Source organism: Schistocerca gregaria, chromosome 2 (genome assembly GCF_023897955.1).
Source record: "Schistocerca gregaria isolate iqSchGreg1 chromosome 2, iqSchGreg1.2, whole genome shotgun sequence".
NCBI lineage: Eukaryota > Metazoa > Arthropoda > Insecta > Orthoptera > Acrididae > Schistocerca > Schistocerca gregaria.
Window position 1 is genome coordinate 191501697 of NC_064921.1, and position 13387 is coordinate 191515083.

Here is a 13387-nt window from a genome sequence, read left to right on the forward strand (position 1 = left end):
AAGGGGACTAAGTAGGGTTGCCAGCTACTGATGCATAAGGATGTGTGCATACTGAAATTCCAAACGTGTGAAGGTGGTGGAATGCTCTTTAACGGCCAGAGAGTTGTGTTGAGCACCCGCGGACTCACCTGCGGATGAACTCTGCGAAGGTGATCCTGTGCGGGTAGCCGCTCTGGCGCGCGCGTGCGGTGTCCACCACGGAGAGCGCTCGCAGCTGCTGGCGCACCACCTCTGGCTGGAAGCCGCGCGGCGCGCCCGTCAAGTCGGCTCGCAGGCAGCGCACGAAGTGTGTGCCGCCGCTGCCCGCGCCCACCGACAGGTTCTTCAGCAGCTCCAGGCTGACGGCACGGAACACCGCCGCCGCCGTGCGCATGCGTCGCGTCTGCGAGTACTGCCCCCGAGACTCCGTGTTGAACCTCTGTGGAGCGAGAACGTGCTCGTCAGTTGCCGCCGCTCACCTCTACCTAAAGGTCTTTTATTACGAACAATTTAAATTGGAAGATACACGCAGATAATGTTATGGGAAGGCTAACAAAAGACTGCGTTTTATTGGCGGGACACTTAGAAAATGTACAGTACTGGCCATTAAAATTGCTACACCAAGAAGAAATGCAGATGATAAACGGGTGTTCATTGGACAAATATGTTATACTAGATCTGACACGTGACTACATTTTTACGCAAACTGGGTGCATAGATCCTGAGAAATCAATACCCAGAACAACCACCTCTGGCCATAATAACGGCCTTGATACGTCTGGGCATTGAGTCAAACAGTGCTTGGATGGCGTGTACAGGTACAGCTAGCTGTCCATGCAACTTCGACACGATACCACAGTTCATCAAGAGTAGGGACTGGCGTATTGTGACGAGTCAGTTGCTCGGCCACCATTGACCACATGTTTTCAATTGGTGAGAGATCTGGCCAGGGCAGCAGTCGAACATTTTCCGTATCCAGAAATGCCCGTACAGGACCTGCAACGTGTGGTCGTGCTTTATCCTGCTGAAATGTAGGGTTTCGCAGGGATCGAATGAAAAGTAGAGCCACGTAACACATCTGAAATTTAACGTTCACTGTTCAAAGCGCCGTCAATGCGAACAAGAGGTGACAGGCACGTGTAACCAATGGTACCCCACACCATCACGTGTGATACGCCAGTATGGCGATGACGAATACACGCTTCCAATGTGCGATGTTGCCAAACACGGATGCGACCACCATGATGCTGTAAACAGAACCTGGATTCATCCGAAAAAATGACGTTTTGCCATTCGTGCACCCAGGTTCGTTGTTGAGTACACCATCGCAGGCGCTCCTGTCTGTGATGCAGCGTCAAGGGTAACCGCAGCCATGGTCTCCGAGCTGATAGTCCATGCTGCTGCAAACGTCGTCGAACTGTTCGTGCAGGTGGTTGTTGTCTTGCAAACGTCCTCATCTGTTGACTCAGGGATCGAGACGTGGCTGCACGATCCGTTACAGCCATGCGGATAAGATGCCTGTTATCTCTACTGCAAGTGATACGAGGCCGTTGGGATCCAGCACGGCGTTCCGTATTACCCTCCTGAATCCACCGATTTCATATTCTGCTAACAGTCATTGTATCTCGACCAACGCGAGCAGCAATGTCGCGATACGATAAACCGCAATCGCGATAGGCTACAATCCGACCTTTATCAAAGTCGGAAACGTTATGGTACGCATTTCTCCTCCTTACACGAGGCATCACAACAACGTTTCGCCAGGCAACGCAGGTCAACTGCTGTTGGTGTATGAGAAATCGGTTGGAAACTTTCCTCATGTCAGCACGTTGTAGGTGTCGTCACCGGCACCAACCTTGTGTGAATGCTCTGAAAAGTTAATCATTTGCATATCACAGCATCTTCTTCCTGTCGATTAGATTTCGCGTCTGTAGCACGTCATCTTCGTGGTGTAGCAATTTTAATGGCCAGTAGTGTATCTACTAAAGAGACTGCCTACACTACGCTTATCCGTCCTCTTTTAGGATTCTGCTACGCGGTGTGGGATCCTTGGCAGGTAGGACTGACGGAGTACATCGAAAAAGTTCAAAGAAGGGCAGCTCGTTTTGTATTATCGCCAAATAGGGGAGAGAGTGTCACTGAAATGATACAGGATTTTCGTTGTGGCGGAATATTCTCGCGGAATTTCAGTCACCAACTTTCTCCTCCGAATGCTAAAATATTTTGCTGACGTCGACCTACAGAGGGATCTATCATCATAATAAAATAAGGGAAATCAGAGGTCGCACGGTAAGATATAGGTGTTCGTTTTTTTCCGCGCTATATGAGATTGGAATAATAAAGAATTGTGAAGATGGTTCGATGAACCCTCCGCCAGGCACTTGAATGTGATTTGCAGAGTATCCATGCAGACGTAGATTCAGTCGACTTTCTTGTCTCAGTTGACTGCTCGTGGCAAGCGAGTCTTCTGTTATTCCACTGGTACCTTATTCCTCTACTGAGTCTCACCTGTCACAAGTGGTAAGAATTGGTTTACATGAGGGCGTTCAAAATGTAATGCAGCAGTTTTTTTTCATCCAATTTCGGTTGAAAAATGCGGAGCATGTTGTGGGACACGGTGGAATATTCCCGCTTCAAACGCTATATTTTCATGAAGCTGCGATGGATGGTGGCGCTACAAGTAGCCATCAAAATGGCGTTTATAGCGGGCAAAAATGGTTGAGATGGCTCAAGTGCTATGGGACTTAACATCTGAGGTCATTAGTCCCCTAGACTTAGAACTACTTAAACCTAATCTAAGGACATCACACACATCCATGCCCGAGGCAGGTTTGAACCTGCAAAGAGCTCACACTCAGTTTCTGTTCGCAGAAAACCAGTGAATCGCATATATTCATAGGCGCTTGCAGAAATTCTAGGGAGACCTGGCAATGAACAAAAGCACGGTGAGCCGTTTGGCGAGGCGTCAGTCAACATCGCAGCAAGGCCTCGCAAACCTGTCGGACCTCCCGCTTGTCCGCAGGCAGCACGCAGCTGTGACCCCAGCAATGTTGGAACGTGCGGACACTCTCATTCGAGGTGATGGATCACAGTCAAACATCTCGCTGATTAAGTGGTCGTCTCTGTTGGAAGAGCTGATACACTTGTCCACTGTGTGGGATGCTGAGAGGTGTGTATCCGTTGGGTTCCTCGACGCCTAACGGAAGACCATAAATAGCAACGAAGGACCATCTGTGCGGAATCGCTTGCGTCTACGAGGCTGATCGTGACAATTACTTGCCGGATATTGTCACTGGCAATAAAACGTGGGTTCATTACTTCGAACCGTAAAGCAAAACGGCAGTTCATGGAGAGACGCTACAACAACTCTCCTCCGAAGAAAAAGTTCAAAGCCGCACCCTCAGCCTGTAAAGTCATGGCGACGGCATTCTAAGAATCTGAAGGGGTTATTCTATTTGATGCCATCCTTCATGGGACAATGATCAGTTACCAAACTGAAGAAACGACATCAGCGCCACAGAAATACAAACGAACTTCTCCATAACAACGCAAGGTCTCACCAAACTCTGAACACCCGAGAGCAGTTCAGAAAACTTCATTGGACTATTCTTCCTTATCCACCCAACAGCCCGGATCTCGCACCTTCCGACTTTCGTCTATTTGGTCCAACGAAGGAAGCACTCTGCGGGAAGCAGTACGTGTATGATGGAGAGGTTGTTAATGCAGCAGGACGTTGGATCCACCGTCGAACAGTAGAGTAGTAACATGCGGGTATAAAGTCCCTATCGGTAGGGGGGGGGGGGGGGTTATTTGGGGGAAAGAGACCGAACTGGGAGGTCATCGGTCTCATCGGGTTAGGCAAGGATGTCGTCCGTGCCCTTGCAAAGGAACCATCGCGGCATTTGCCTGGAGCGATTTAGGAAAATCACGGAAAACCTATACCAGGATGGTCGGACGCGGGATTGAATCGTCGTCCTCCCGAATGCGAGTCCAGTGCCTAACCACTGCGCCACCTCGTTCGTTAAACGCCCTATCGGTAAGGTGGCGTACGGCCATCGAACTGAATGGAGATTATGTTGAAAGTTAGGGTTTTGTATTCAAAAGTGTGGGCTATAATATGATGTATTGGAATCCTGAGTAATATCAGCCTCCTCTCAGAACAAAAAAATGTTTCGTGTTGTTTATTAAACTCCCCTTGTACATCAGCGCCAAAATTGGGTGTTATGTAAGAGCTGTCTGCTATAGAGTTTGGTACCTGAAGTTATGAGGGACCGTCCTTCTTGCGAGAAAATCGAAATATAACAACAGAATGTAGGAACAGGGAATGATATTCAGAATTTATTAACGAACCACGCAAAATTCATTCTGAATGTCCTTGACAAAGATCGTTTGGTACATTGTCCTTGCAACCTTTTACTGCTTGAGTGTGGTTAGGTTCTACTGGGTGATCAAAAAGTCTATCCGCAGTGCCGTATGATTATTAGCCGCGCGTGCCGTATGCCTCAGTGAATATACCGAAATGAAACTCAGTGAAATACAACTTATTAATTTATTGAATATTCGTTTCTACATACAAATTTTCACATTAAATGTTGAAAGTGTCCCTCCTGTTGTTGAATACGCAACTAATTTTCGTCTAATCTTGTTTCCAAACACAAGTTGTAACATTTCTTCTGTAACAGAAGCAGTGAAAGTGGATATTGCAGTTTTCAATTCATCGATGGATTTTGGACGGTTTTTATAGACAGTTGCTTCCGCTGCATCCCAGAAGAAGAAGTCAGTTGGTGTTAGATCAGGCGATCGTGGAGGCGAAGGTCCATGTGGAATTATGCCAGCACCAAAAACATGAGCAAGCAGTGACACTGAAACGCGAGCTGTATGCGCGTTTGCACCATCTTATTGAAAATAACCGTTCAGTATTTCACTTGACACAAATTCTACTATGAATGGGTACAGAATATCAATGCAGTATCTTTGTGCGTTTATTGTAACGTTGAAAAATATGGGACCCTCAATTCGACGTCTAGAAATTGCAATACAAACTCCTATTTTCACAGAATGAAGTGGTTCCTCATGAATACACAATGGATATGTAGTACTCCACATATGACAATTTTTCGAGTTCATGTACCCGGATAAATGAAACCACGCCTCATCAGTGAAAAACGTTTAATTAAGAATATCTCTTCCATTTTGTGTACGAAATTTTTGAACCAATGACAATAATGCAGTCTCTTGCCATGATCAGTATTTCTCAGTTCTTACACGACTGTCACTTTGTATGAGAAAAGTTCTATTTTTTTTCTTACAGCTGTGTGGGCCGTTCCGACACTAACATAAATTTCCTAGTTTCTTACTGACTTGTTCGGACTCATGGACATTTTATCGGAAATATCGAGAATTTTACCTTCAGACAAAACGCTAGGACGGCCACTTCTGGGTGCATCTGTCACTGAACCCGAACTTCGAAATTTGTTAATCAAATCTTGCACAGTATTGCGATGTGGGAGTGTTGTCTCCGAGAAAACGGAATTAAATGTTTGACGAACTGAATAGCTACCGCCAGCTTTGAACACTTGTTCGACTAAAAACACGCGTTCTTCAATGGTTATCATTTTAACAGTGCAGGCCTGGGTGGACGAGCGGTTCTAGGCGCTAGTCTGGAACATCACGACCGCTACGGTCGCAGGTTCGAATCCTGCCTCGAGCATGGATGTGTCTGATGTCCTTAGATTAGTTAGGTTTAATTATTTCTTAGTTCTAAGGGACTGATAACTTCAGAAGTTGAGTCCCATAGTGCTCAGAGCCATTTGAACCATTTTTATGAATATGAGATAAACGAACTTAGCCCATCGTTCAGTAAGGAATTTGTTTTCAACACCGACCAATCGGAATTGGGAGAGGCAATGCATATGAAACGAACTCTGGGAATCAGAGGTACCAAGAGAGTTGTACCACGTGTAGAAGTACGGAACCGAAATTTGGTTGCAATAATTTAACGTCTGTTGTTTAAACGTCTGTTGTTTAAACTGTAAAACAATATTTTACTCGAAATAATCTCCACTGCTATTTATACATTTCTCCCAGCAGAGAGCGAGCCATTTTCGTACATTTTCATACGAACTGAAGCGTTGTTCAGCTAGAGTGTGTCACAATGATGCAAATAGATGATAATCGGACGGAGCTGTGTCTGGAGAATAAGCCGCTTGCACTAGTGTTTCTCAACTGAACCCCTCGATCATTTCCCTGACCCGTTTTGTTGTGTGTGTTGGGGCGTTTATCATGGAGCAATATGACTGTGTTACCTTTTTCCATATCCCGGTCGTTTTTCACGTAATGTTCGATTTAAATCGGTCATTTGCTGTTGGTAGCGATCAGTGTTAAAGGTTTCATGAAGTTTTAGCGGCTGATAATAGATAAAACCATTCTGATTCCACCAAATACAGAGCTTTGTCTTCTTTCCAAAGCGATTTGGTCTTGCAGGGAATGTCAATGGTTTGCCTGGATTCATCCATGATTTACGGCGCTTAGAATTCTCAAATTATATCGATTTTTCACCTACCACTGTTCGTTGGAGAAACGACTTTCTTTTGTATCTGGGAAGCAGCATTTCACATGTGGTCTTTTGATTTTCTTACTGTCTTTCATTCAGTTCATGTGGAACCCATTTTCCCGCTTTCTGTACCTTTCCCACAGTTTTCAACAGAAGAGAAACAGCTTTTGCGTCACTCCCAATTGTTCCGCGAGTTCCTGTTGAGTTTGAATATCATCTTCATCCAATAAGGCCAGCAATTCGTTGTCTTCGAACTTTTTCGGTGGTTTTTCGCGCTCGTCGTTTCTCACGTCAAAATCACCACTTCTAAAATTTTTGAACCACTCGAAACATTATGTTTTCCCAAGAGCACTTTCGCCGAAAGCTTCAACAACCTTTAGACCCGATTCAGCAGCAGTTTCCTTCAAATGATAGCAGAAAACAACGCTGTCGGCAAATAGTAGTTCGTAGGCACAAAACTCGACATGTTTACAGGTTTGAAATACATACCGATGTATGGAACTTGAGTTACTGTGTGTTGACAATCGTCGTTAACGTTACAGGAAGCAGATGGCGCTGCAGACGCGGTCTCACTGGCGCTGCTCTGACGGCTATGGGGAAATCCCGGTTTCATTCTTCTACACCTGGTATGAATATCAACTAACATTGATGCCTTAACGCATTCGTATACAATTATGCCGACTGTATGGTAAATTGGCTGGAAAGTTATTTATTGTGTTGCGAGAAGTTGGAGGTGCTCTGCCCCCTATGATGCTTCCTCCTGTGCTCCTGTGCATGATCCTGCAAGGTCAGTAGGGAGTATTTACGTCACAGCAAGCAGGAGAGGGAAAATGTGCGAAAGAGAACTACAAGTACGGCATGAGCACTGCCTTTGGCCAACAACTTGTCAAAATAACTTTCTTTTGCGTAATTCCTGGTGTGTGTATGTTGTTGTTGTTGTTGTTGTTGTCTTCAGTCCTGAGACTGGTTTGATGCAGCTCTCCATGCTACTCTGTCCTGTGCTAGCTTCTTCATCTCCCAGTACCTACTGCAACTTACATTCTTCTGAATCTGCTTAGTGTATTCATCTCTTGGTCTCTCTCTACGATTTTTACCCTCCACGCTGCCCTCCAATGCTAAATTTATGATCCGTTGATGCCTCAGGACATGTCCTACCAACCGACCACTTCTTCTAGTCAAGTTGTGCCACAAAATTCTCTTCTCCCCAATCCTATTCAATACCTCCTCATTAGTTACGTGATCTATCCACTTTATCTTCAGCATTCTTCTGTAGCACCACATTTCGAAAGCTTCTATTCTCTTCTTGTCCAAACTAGTTATAGTTCATGTTTCACTTCCATACATGGCAACACTCCATCAAATACTTTCAGAAACGACTTCCTGATACATAAATCTATATTCGATGTTAACAAATTTCTCTTCTTGAGAAACGCTTTCCTTGCCATTGCCAGTCTACATTTTATATCCTATCTACTTCGACCATCATCAGTTATTTTACTTCCTAAATAGCAAAACTCCTTTACTACTTTAAGTGTGTCATTTCCTAATCTAATTCCCTCAGCATCACCCGATTTAATTTGACTGCATTCCATTATCCTCGTTTTGTTTTTGTTGATGTTCATCTTATATCCTCCTTTCAAAACACTGTCCATTCCGTTCAACTGCTCTTCCAGGTCCTTTGCTGTCTCTGACAGAATTACTATGTCATCGGCGAACCTCAAAGTTTTTACTTCTTCTCCATGAATTTTAATACCTACTCCGAATTTTTCTTTTGTTTCCTTTAATGCTTGCTCAATATACAGATTGAATAACACCGGGGAGAGGCTACAACCCTGTCTCACTCCTTTCCCTACCACAGCTTTCCTTTCATGCCCCTCGACTCTTATAACTGCCATCTGATTTCTGTACAAATTGTAAATAGCCTTTCGCTCCCTGTATTTTACCCCTGCCACCTTCAGAATTTGAAAGAGAGTATTCCAGTCAACATTGTCAAAAGCTTTTTCCAAGTATACAAATGCTAGAAACGTAGGTTTGCCTTTTCTTAATCTTTTTTCTAAGATAAGTCGTAAGGTCAGTATTGCCTCACGGGTTCCAACATTTCTACGGAATCCAAACTGATCCTCCCCGAGGTCCGCGTCTACTAGTTATTCCATTCGTCTGTGAAGAATTCGCGTTAGTATTTTGCAGCTGTGACTTATTAAACTGATAGTTCCGTAATTTTCACATCTGTCAGCACCTGCTTTCTTTGGGATTGGAATTATTATATTCTTCTTGAAGTCTGAGGGTATTTCGCCTGTTTCATACATCTTGCTCACCAGCTGATAGAGTTTTGTCATGACTGGCTCTCTTAAGGCCGTCAGTAGTTCTAATGGAATGTTGTCTACTCCCGGGGCCTTGTTTCGACTCAGGTCTTTCAGTGGTGTGTGTGTATAAAAATCAGATTTCTTCAGAGCAAACCATCCCTCCTGAAAAGTGCATGACATTGTCACTAATCCCACCTGGAACCACTGGAGAAATTCAGCCTCTGGATGTTTGTTTTTCTACAGGTATATCTACATATACATATGTATTCCGAGGACCACCGTACGGTGCGTTGCCGAAGGCACCACGTACCACAACTAGCATTTTCTTTCCTGCTCCACTCGAAAATAGTGCGATGGAAAAACGAGTGCCTAAAAGCCTGCGTGCGAGCCCCAATTTCTCACATCTTATCTCTTGGGTTTTTATGCAAGATGCACGTTGGCGGTAGTAGAGTCGTTCTGCAGTCAGCCTAAAATTCTGGTTCTCTAAATTTTCTCAGTAGTGTTTCTCGAAAAGAACATCGCCTTCCCTCCAGGGATTCCCATCTGAGTTTACGAATCATCTCTGTAATAGTTGAATGCTGATCGAAACTACCTGTAACAAATCTATCAGCACGCCTCTGGATTTCTTCTGTGTCTTTCTTTAGCCCGATCTGTTGGGGATCCAAAACACTCGAATAGTACTTAAGAACTGGTCGTACTAGAATTCCGTATGCTGTCTCTTTCATGGATGAGTCACACTTTCACAGAATTCTCCCAATAAAACGGAGTCGAGCATCCTAATCTCACGTGTCATTCCACTTCATGCGACTTAATGCAACGTTACACCAAGATATTTGACTTGACAAGCAGCACTCTACTAACGCCGTACTCGAACTGTAGGCTTGTTTTTGCTAGATAGATGGTAGATGTCGTATGACAAAACGTCGGGTAGGCCGTTCACTGGATGAAAGTCTTGATTTGACGCCACTCCGGCGACTTGCGCGTCGAAGTGGATGGAATGATGACGATTAACACAACACAACACCCAGTCCCTGAGCGGAGAAAATCTCCGACCTAGACGGGAATCGAACCCAGGCCCTTTGGATTGACATTCCGTCGCGCTGACCACTCTTTTTAAAAATTTCATTTTGTTCGTTTTAGTTCGTTGCATCTGATCAGGGCGGACGTCGCAAGACACCCTTTTAAGCACGTTGTTGATCTATTAACTCAGTTTTTTTATTACAGAGAGCAGCTATCCCTCTGACCGAACGTACTGAGTTACCGTGCCGGCATCACTCAGCTACAGGGGGCGGACGTTGTTTTGCTATAAAGCAGCATTAACTTCATTTTTCTACATTCAGACCAAGCTGCCATTCATATCATTAACTAGAAATTGTATCTAAGTCATCTTGTATGTTCCAACAGTCACTCAACGATCATCTTCCCGTACACTACAGAGTCATCACAGAATGGCCATAAATTGCTGCTAGCCCTATCTGTTAGATCATTGACGTAGGCCTATATAGAGAGCAAGAGTGGTCCTATCACACTTCAGTGGGGCACTTCTGACGATACCTTTATCTCTGAAGAACTCTTGATGACGAACTGGTTTCTTTCTATTACATAAAAAGTCTTTGAGCCACTGGCATATCTGGGAACTTAAACCGCATGCTCGGACCTTCGTCGACAGTCTGTAGTTGGGCATGGTCTCAAACACTCTCCAGAAACGTAACTATACCTGAGGATTATGTTACAGGGAGCCATGTAGTGATCGTGGCGGCACGTCGCGATGTAATCGACTTTGAACTTGGGTAATCATCGGCATAAGACGCAGGAGTTATAGAATACGAGGTGCGACAATAAAGTAATGAGACTGATTTTCTTTTCAAGAAGTGGCAACCCTGCAGGCTTGCATAGGCACAATATCTTTGACCTTGGTCTATAAGCTGCTTGTAGTCCAAGCGGCACATTGATGCAACTGCTCAGTCGTGAGTTGTGCGGAAATAAGTTAACCCGTGTTTGTATCTCTCGTCACGGAAATGGAACCGCATAATATTGCGCAACGGTATGCCATTTCTTTTTGCATTAAATTAGGTGAAAACGACACAACAACTTACCGTAAGCTTCAGAAGGTTTTTGGAGAGGAGGTTATGTCAAGAGCTTAAGTTTTTCGTTGGCATAAAATGTTTAGTGAAGGCAGAACGGATGTTGAAGATGAAGACTGCAGTGGACGACCATTAATCTCACGAACGGATGTCAACTTGGCCAGGGTGCGTGAACCTCTGCGATCTGATCGAAGATTATCCGTGAAAATGATTGCAGAAGAACTGAACATCAATCGAGAAACGGTTCGTCTAATAGTAACTGAAGGTCTTGGTATGAGAAAGATTTGTGCAAAAATGGTCCCCAAAAGTCTCACACCACAACAGCGAGAAACAATGGAAAAATGTGGCACCCTATCTGTTAGAGCAAACGGAAATCAATCCAGAATTGTTGACGCAAATTATCACTGGTGATGAAAATTGTTTTTTTCACTACGATCCAGAGACAAAACACCAAAGTTCGTGATGGTGCTCAAAGGGATCACCCAGACCAAGAAAAGATCGCATGTCAAAGTCAAAAGTGAAATGCATGCTTGTGTGCTTCTTTGATTCCAAGGGAATTGTTCATAAAGAGTGGGTGCCTGCTGGACAAACAGTTGTCTAATATTACTACAAAGAAATTTTAGAAAGACTTCGTAAAAGAGTTCTTTGTGCCTGTATCAACATTGCTGATAATTGGATTCTGCATCACGATAATGCGCCATCCCATACTGCTCTGTCAGTACAGCAATTTTTAACTTCAAAACAAATTTCAGTAATACCACAGCCATCTTATTCACCAGATATCACTCCATGTGACTTTTTTCTATTTCCACGATTCAAAATGGCGGACAAAAAATGGTTCAAAGGGCTCTGAGCACTATGAGACTCAACTTCTGACGTCATCAGTCCCCTAGAACTTAGAACTGCTTAAACCTAACTAACCTAAGGACATCTCATACATCCATGCCCGAGACAGGATTCGAACCTGCGACCGTAGCAGTCGCGCTGTTTCAGACTGCAGCGCCTAGAACCGCTCGGCCACTCCGGCCGGCAATGGCGGTCAAGGGACACCATTTTCAAACAACACAAGATGTCCAAAAAGCTGTGACGAGGGTCTTGTAGGGTATTACAGAAGATGAGTTCCAGAAATGTTACCATCTACATCTACATCCATACTCCGCAACCCACCTGACGTTGTGTGGTGGAGGTTACCCTGAGTACCTCTATCGGTTCTCCCTTCTATTCCATTCTCGTATTGTTCGTGGAAAGGATTGTCGGTATGATTCTGTGTGGGCTCTAATCTCTCTGATTTTATCCACATGGTCTCTTCGTTATATATACGTAGGAGGGAGCAATATTCTGCTTGACTCTTCGGTAAAGGTATGTTCTTGAAACTTTAACAAAAGCCCGTACCGAGCTACTGAGCGTCTCTCCTGCAGAGTCTTCCACTGGAGTTTATCTATCATCTCCGTAACGGTTTCGCGATTACTAAATGATCCTGTAACGAAGTGCGCTGCTCTCCATTGGATTTTCTCTATCTCTTCTATCAACCCTATTCGGTACGGATCCCACACTGCTGAGCAGTATTCAAGCAGTGGGCGAACAAGCGTACTGTAACCTACTTCCTTTGTTTTCGTGATTGCATTTCCTTAGGATTCTTCCAATGAATCTCAGGCTGGCATCTGCTTTACCGACGATCAACTTTATATGATCATTCCATTTTAAATCACTCCTAATGCCTACTCCCAGATAATTTATGGAATTAACTGATTACAGTTGCTGACATGCTATTTTGTAGCTAAATGATAAGGGATCTATCTTTCTATGTATTCGCAGCACATTACACTTGTCTATATTGAGATTCAATTGCCATTCCCTGCACCATGCGTCAATTCGCTGCAGATCCTCTTCCATTTCAGTACAATTTTCCATTGTTACAACCTCTTGATACACCACAGCATCATCTCCAAAAAGCCTCAATGAACTTCCGATGTCATCAATGGCAGAAGGACTGGCAACACTAAACTTGTTTAAAACGGCAAGCAACATTTTTTTCACGTCTGTCTGATAACTTTTTTGTCGCACCTCGTGAAGGAGATTAAACAAGAATGCAGGCCTCTGAGATCAACAATGCATTTGAAACGTATTATCGCACTGTCTGCGGCTACGTCTTAAAGGACAGCCAGTTTCACGATAAGCTTCACGACAAACAGTTTCGCATTCTCTTGCATGCCATCACATTTCATCAGCTCATCACCCTGTTACACCAGTATGATCCCATATGCATTCTTAAGAGTGGATATGTAGCTGAGCGTCCTGCACGGTTTGCAACTCGCAAGTAGTTCACCTTCGATCTTGATGGTGCGAATTTTTGTAATCACTGTGGCATGCCATCTTTTATTTGGTTTTTATCGTTCACGGTAAAGGTTTGTCTGAACGTTTCTTGAATTTCGTCGATTTTCGTAATAAATACATCCCATAGAATGTTG

General features: G+C 44.2%; 1 protein-coding gene across 2 annotated transcripts in view; it reads right to left on the bottom strand.

The window, feature by feature from the left end:
- The window catches only part of LOC126336659 (neither inactivation nor afterpotential protein C), a 340870-nt gene that overhangs the window by 136889 nt on the left and 190594 nt on the right, over positions 1-13387 (bottom strand). For both annotated transcript variants that reach the window (XM_050000600.1, XM_050000597.1), the window contains exon 17: positions 129-418. In XM_050000600.1, coding sequence (XP_049856557.1) covers positions 129-418 — 290 coding nt within the window. The remainder of the gene's footprint in view (positions 1-128; positions 419-13387) is intronic.